The sequence below is a fragment of the Lactuca virosa genome, chromosome 8 (genome assembly GCF_052849685.1).
Source record: "Lactuca virosa cultivar CGN04683 chromosome 8, Lactuca_virosa_CGN04683_v6, whole genome shotgun sequence".
Taxonomy (NCBI): domain Eukaryota; kingdom Viridiplantae; phylum Streptophyta; class Magnoliopsida; order Asterales; family Asteraceae; genus Lactuca; species Lactuca virosa.
This window is the reverse complement of record NC_136433.1, coordinates 206,398,778-206,404,777: the sequence shown is the minus strand read 5'-3', so window position 1 is coordinate 206,404,777 and position 6,000 is coordinate 206,398,778. Positions and strand designations below refer to the sequence as shown.

Below are 6,000 nucleotides of genomic sequence, written 5' to 3'. Positions count from 1 at the left end.
AAGAAACCAATACTTCAAGGTTCAACTAATTTATAATGTATTTTATACTAATTTTTCCAAATTAAAAAAGAAAACCATTTGGCTAAAATTGGAAGAAAGAAAACATTTATTAAACGGACAAAAGCTCGTTTCCAAAAAAAAAAAAAAAAAAAAAAAAAACGGACAAAAGCTGAAACAATCGAAGTTCATCTTGGATTTGTTTAACAACTTCGAAAAAGTTCCATCGATTTCAATTTTCATATACAGTTAAAGGCACTGAAGAAGACGACATTCCATGTCCAAACAAATTCTTCAAATCCAACTATCAATGAGGAATCTTTCCCGCCAAATCAATTAAACCAGAGCGTCATCATGACGAAGATCCTTACCCCCAAATTCAATTTCTCATTCATCTTCCTCTGTATCTCAATCTCCATTTACCGCTTCAACAACCCATTAGAAAACCAAACCCTAATCCCGAAACCATCACTACAACCACCACCACCACCGATCACTCGCAAGAACTACATTGTCAGATTCATCCAATACAAGAAAGCGGAAGACCACAAGGCGTATCTCGAACATAACGCCAATGAAGTACCGTACAACTCGTGTTCGTGGGAATGGATCAACAGAAACAACCCTGCTTCTAAATTCCCCACGGATTTTGGAGTCGTCTCCATCGACGATGACGCTGTTGATTCGGTTATTAGGAAGTTTGAGACACTGGAGATGGTGAAAGATGTTAGGGTTGATTCGAGTTACCATTTAAGGAACTTGCTTGGTGGAATGAAGAAGAAAAGGTATGAGCGAGTTGGGGCGTTTGTAGATGGGAAGAAGCGACCTGGGAAGATCTTCACGTCGATGTCGTTTACTGATGGTGAAGATTTCGTCGCTGCAGCCACGACAGCTAACCAGACGATTGAGTGGAAACGACAGCTTTTATCTCAGGTAAATATCAACAACATTTGAATCCATAGTTCCTTCTATGGCAATCATGGTGTGATCTGATTACTTTCGATGCAGAAATCTCAAGTTACATCCCTGTTTGGAGCAGATGCACTTTGGTCAAAAGGGTACACTGGAGCAAAAGTAAAGATGGCTATATTTGATACTGGAATTCGTTCTGATCACCCTCATTTCCGCAATATAAAGGTATCATCGCCATTGGTGAACTCCATGACTTTCTTTTTGTCGTCATCCAAAGATTTATTTCACTTTCGCAACTTCAGGAACGCACAAACTGGACAAATGAGAATTCACTAAACGATAATCTCGGACATGGAACATTTGTTGCTGGAGTGATTGCTGGTGAAAACACAGAATGTCTAGGGTTTGCACCAGATACAGAGATTTACGCTTTCCGTGTGTTTACAGATGCACAGGTAACACATACACTACAGTTCCTCATCATTTCCATCTTCAAAACTATGTTAAGAGTCATAAATTTCTATTCAGCTTATTGCAGGTTTCATACACATCATGGTTTCTTGATGCATTCAACTATGCAATCGCAACCAACATGGATGTCTTGAACCTAAGCATCGGTGGTCCTGATAACATGGATCTTCCATTTGTAGAGAAAGTTTGGGAATTAACAGCAAGCAACATTATAATGGTGTCTGCAATTGGCAACGATGGACCATATTATGGCACTTTAAACAACCCTGCTGATCAAAGTGATGTAATCGGTGTTGGTGGAATAGATTACAGTTCCAACATTGCTTCATTTTCATCACGTGGCATGAGCACTTGGGAGATCCCTCATGGGTATTCCATCTTTTTTCATATATTTAGTTAAATGATCAAAGATTTAATCAAAATCTATAAAATTTGATCTTTACTACAGATATGGACGTGTAAAACCAGATGTAGTTGCATATGGGAAGAATATCAGAGGATCTGCTATAGGAACAGGATGTAGAACACTATCAGGAACAAGTGTAGCAAGTCCTGTGGTTGCTGGTGTTGTGTGTCTTCTTGTTAGTGTCATCCCTGAAAGTGAAAGAAAGAAGATCTTGAATCCTGCAAGCATGAAGCAAACCCTAGTTGAAGGTGCTGTGAAGCTTTCTGGTCATAATATGTATGAACAGGGTTCCGGAAGGGTTAATTTGTAAGTTTTTATATATTTTTTTTGTAGCAAAAAGTCGTATTTTTTTTTTTTACTATCTTTTTGGTATAACAGGTTAGAATCATATGAAATCTTGAAAAACTACATGCCTCGGGCGACAATCTTCCCGAATGTTCTTGACTACACAGACTGCCCATACACGTGGCCTTTCTGCCAACAACCCCTATACGCAGGCGGCATGCCTGTGCTTTTCAACACCACCATCCTCAACGGAATGGGAGTAATCGGCTACTTCTCATCTCCACCATCATGGATTCCGGCGACTGAACAAGGTAATCTCCTCAACATCCGTTTTACTTACTCCGACATCATCTGGCCATGGACTGGCTACCTCGCTTTACACCTCCAAATCAAAGAAGAAGGATCTGACTTTTCCGGCGACATCTCCGGGAAGGTCGTGGCTCATATCTACTCCCCTCCGGCGACCGGAGAAACCACCTTCCAAAACAGCACGTGCGTGTTACATCTAAAGCTTAAAGTGATTCCGACTCCAGTGAGATCAAAACGGGTTTTATTCGATCAATTTCATAATATAAAATACCCACCCGGGTATGTCCCTAGGGATTCATTATCCGTTCATAACGACATTCTCGATTGGCATGGAGATCATTTGCATACGAATTTTCATTCCATGTTTAACGTTTTAAGAGAAGAAGGTTACTTTATTGAAACGCTTGGATCCCCGTTGACTTGCTTTGACGCGAACAATTACGGGAGTTTGTTAATGGTGGATCTTGAAGACGAGTATTTTGAAGAGGAGATACGAAAGCTAAAAGACGATGTTGTGGTTAGCGGGTTGGGTTTGGTGGTGTTTGGTGATTGGTATAACGTCGACACTATCACAAAGATGAGATTTTTCGATGACAATACACGGAGTTGGTGGACCCCAGTGACAGGTGGCGCGAATATACCCGCCATAAACGAGCTTTTGGGTCCATTTGGGATCGCATTTGGTGATCGGATTCTCAATGGAAATATCAAAATCGAACATGATAGGTGTAGGTATGCATCGGGAAGTAACATTGTTAAATTCCCAAAAGGTGGGTTTTTGCATCGGTTTCCTTTGTTTGATAGCGCGGGTAATGCGCATACAGATAAGGTACATGTGAATTTACTATTTTACCCTTTTTGAGATTATGAACTTATGTTAACGAGTTAATTTTAGGGAGATGGAGATGCAGCGATTCTTGGAGTAGCGGAAGTTGGAGAGGGTAGAATTGGCGTATATGGTGATTCCAACTGTTTGGATTCCAGTCATATGGTGAAAGATTGTTTCTGGCTTTTAACAAAAATGTTGGATTTCACAAGCAAAAACATTAAAGATCCGGTTTTGTTTTCCAATTCAGTGAAACTGAAAAAATCATTGAACGAAGGTGATGAACGATTACCTTCTAGAAGAACGGAATTGAATTTCTCAATGTATTCCGGAGTGATCGGAAAGGAATTGGTGTGTCGGAATGACTCGAGGTTTGATGTGTGGGGAACAAAGAGGTATGGGTTGCAAGTTAGAGGAAGAAACCATAGATTGCCAGGTCATCAGGCTATTGATTTGGGTAGTGGTTTAAAAAACTCTTCATCTGATTACTCTATTCAAAAAGGTTTCAAGAACAAAAGGAGTTTTTCATTTTCGGGGAATAAATTCTTCAACTTTCTGTATTCAGATGATGTAAGAATCTCAAACTTGCCTTTTATTTCTTTACCAATAATAACAAAGTGTAATTTTATATGCAGCCTCTTGTGATATTTCCAAATCAGTGGTTTGTACCTTGTATGATTGCTGTTTTTGGTGAGTGAATTTTATTTATAGGAATATATATATATATATATTATATATGTGAGCTTAATTTCTGTTATGACCTAATTATTATTCATTTTTTGTTTCAGGGGTTTTTCTTGTAACAAGTTTATGTAAAATTCGACAGAAAAGGCGTCGAAGAAGGAAAGTATCTGGATCCAGTAGATAAACATATTTTTTTAACCATGGAAATGGTTTTTTTTGCAAATGTATAGATGAAAAGATTATGAAATTTTGGAATGATGCTAATGATAATAATAATAATAATAATAATAATAATAATAATAATAATAATAATCATATTCTTCGGCTTCCACATACTGATAATATCTCGTTATTTGGTCGCGACTTCATGAATAACATACCCCGTCTATTCTTACTTTTGTCCTACAAACAAATTGGGAGGAATTTGATAGTGATTAGTTTGTTATATTTGTTGATATATATGAGGATAATTAAAGAAAATGTTTTATAAGAAATTAAGGAAACATAAATCACCTGTAATTGAAAAGATTGAGATTTTGGTTGAACAGATAGGCTATCTCGAACTGGAAAAACTGAAATAAATAAATAAGTAAATCGAGGAGACTTTTAGGGCTATTTGCTCAAAGAGGGGACTAGACAAGTTTTTCATGACTGTTTTTGATGATAGTGACATGGAGGGCATTAATGTCTTTTGTAAGGATAGGATAAAAAGTTAAGATGGTGTGTTCCATTGTGCTACGTGTAACAAAGATTTAGAACAAGAAAAAAATGACAGAAATATTTGTTTTTTTTAAGGTTTAGATACCTCGAACAGACGTTGATGAACACAAGGGTTTGTAGCTATTGCAAGTGTACAAGAAAAGTGGGACTTCTTCATCTACCTTAAATTCATCGTTTCCTTTTATATCTTTTGCACTAATTCGACTCTCGGATTCCCTGTAAAATACATAGGTGGTTATATGCTATAATAAATAAATAAATAAATAGGGAAAAGAAAAATATGATACCTGAAGCTTTGATTTAATTTCAAAACATTTGAAACAGCTGATTCAAACATAACTCTATGTCAGACAAACATAAACAGATAACATGTAACATAAAACAAAAAGAAAAAGATAGAATCTTACGTGGTTTTATATAACGAGAGTTGTATCTCAGAATATTCTCTCTTGAGGAAACTTTAGCTAGAGCAATCTTATGAGAATAGTCTTGACAAGTCAACAGTTTCTATTTCGTAAAATAAGAATAACTTTAATTAAATTTGAACATAAAAAAAGTACAACTTTCAAAATGCTATTAAAACATAAATACATAATACATAACTCACTTGATTCAAGAAATTGATTTTGACTTCTGTTTGATTTATTGAGCACGTTTTAGACAAATGGTGATCCAGATTAGCAGAAACGGATCCAAGATGATCCACAACAGTCACCAAGGCACTTTGTATGTATTCCTTCGTGTTCTTTACAACTCTGAAAAGTCAAAGTCAAACTTACTGATTTTTAAATCCAATTTATACGTTGAATGTTTAGTATTTTTAGCTCAAACTTTCTGCTATCGTATTAAAAGTTGTCTTTCCGAACTAAAAATAATATTTTTTATAGAATTTAGAACTGAAATCCAACAAGTTTGACTCAGAAAAGTCAAAATCGGAATGTAGTTGCTTACAGTTGCTTTTGGTTGGAATTTAAGAAAGTGGATTGGTAGGAATCTGCTGCATGATGAAGCTGTGAACACAAATCTTTCAACTCCTGCAACAAAAACAAATCAAAATTCAAAATTTCAAAACAAAAATCAATCGAATTATGAAAAGAACAAGATTTTGGGGTTATAGACTAACTTGAAGAGATTTCTTGAAAGTGGCTTCGTTTTCTGATTCAGATTGTGGGGTTTGTTTATGATCTTCAGAAGATGGGGATGAGTTCTTCATTTTCTTTGAGGTTTTTTTCTTCATTTGATTGGTTAATGGTTATATTAATAGTAAAAACATGCAAAAACACACACAGAAACACCTGGGTATGTGTGTGTATATAAAGAAATAAATAAAGAATATAAGATTCTTTATTTTGAACAGAAAAGGCATGGGGAACTTAATGGGCAGAAATAT

The 6,000-nt window shown here is 36.1% G+C and overlaps 2 protein-coding genes across 3 annotated transcripts; one reads left to right on the top strand and one right to left on the bottom strand.

The window, feature by feature from the left end:
- Window positions 1-219: 219 nt before the first annotated feature.
- On the top strand, window positions 220-4,202 carry LOC145133887 (subtilisin-like protease SBT6.1). Its single transcript, XM_079068839.1, has 9 exons — window positions 220-930; window positions 1,006-1,134; window positions 1,212-1,364; window positions 1,448-1,749; window positions 1,829-2,092; window positions 2,165-3,209; window positions 3,276-3,776; window positions 3,842-3,896; window positions 3,995-4,202. The coding sequence occupies exons 1-9, from the start codon at window positions 352-354 to the stop codon at window positions 4,072-4,074; spliced, it is 3,108 nt and encodes a 1,035-aa protein (XP_078924965.1). The 5' UTR covers window positions 220-351; the 3' UTR covers window positions 4,075-4,202.
- LOC145133889 (putative protein ABIL1) lies at window positions 4,121-5,930 on the bottom strand. Of its 2 annotated transcripts, none has more exons than XM_079068841.1 (8): window positions 5,734-5,930; window positions 5,562-5,644; window positions 5,218-5,365; window positions 5,018-5,117; window positions 4,898-4,934; window positions 4,696-4,826; window positions 4,404-4,453; window positions 4,121-4,292 (listed from the first exon to the last, which is right to left on the bottom strand). In XM_079068841.1, exons 1-8 carry the CDS (start codon window positions 5,845-5,847, stop codon window positions 4,203-4,205), a joined length of 753 nt encoding a protein of 250 aa, XP_078924967.1. In that variant the 5' UTR covers window positions 5,848-5,930; the 3' UTR covers window positions 4,121-4,202. The 2 variants fall into 2 exon arrangements, with proteins under 2 accessions (XP_078924967.1, XP_078924966.1); XM_079068840.1 differs by having other exon boundaries at window positions 4,404-4,462; window positions 5,734-5,927.
- Between the last annotated feature and the right edge of the window lie 70 nt (window positions 5,931-6,000).

Coding starts and splice junctions, on each gene's coding strand:
- LOC145133887 (XM_079068839.1), top strand. CDS start 352: ATGACGAAGATCCTTACCCCCAAATTCAATTTCTCATTCATCTTCCTC. Junction 2,093..2,164: donor GGTTCCGGAAGGGTTAATTT/GTAAGTTTTTAT, acceptor TTGGTATAACAG/GTTAGAATCATATGAAATCT. Junction 3,897..3,994: donor TTGTATGATTGCTGTTTTTG/GTGAGTGAATTT, acceptor TTTTTGTTTCAG/GGGTTTTTCTTGTAACAAGT.
- LOC145133889 (XM_079068840.1), bottom strand. CDS start 5,847: ATGAAGAAAAAAACCTCAAAGAAAATGAAGAACTCATCCCCATCTTCT. Junction 4,827..4,897: donor AAATTAAATCAAAGCTTCAG/GTATCATATTTT, acceptor TGTATTTTACAG/GGAATCCGAGAGTCGAATTA. Junction 4,293..4,403: donor CTCAATCTTTTCAATTACAG/GTGATTTATGTT, acceptor ATTTGTTTGTAG/GACAAAAGTAAGAATAGACG.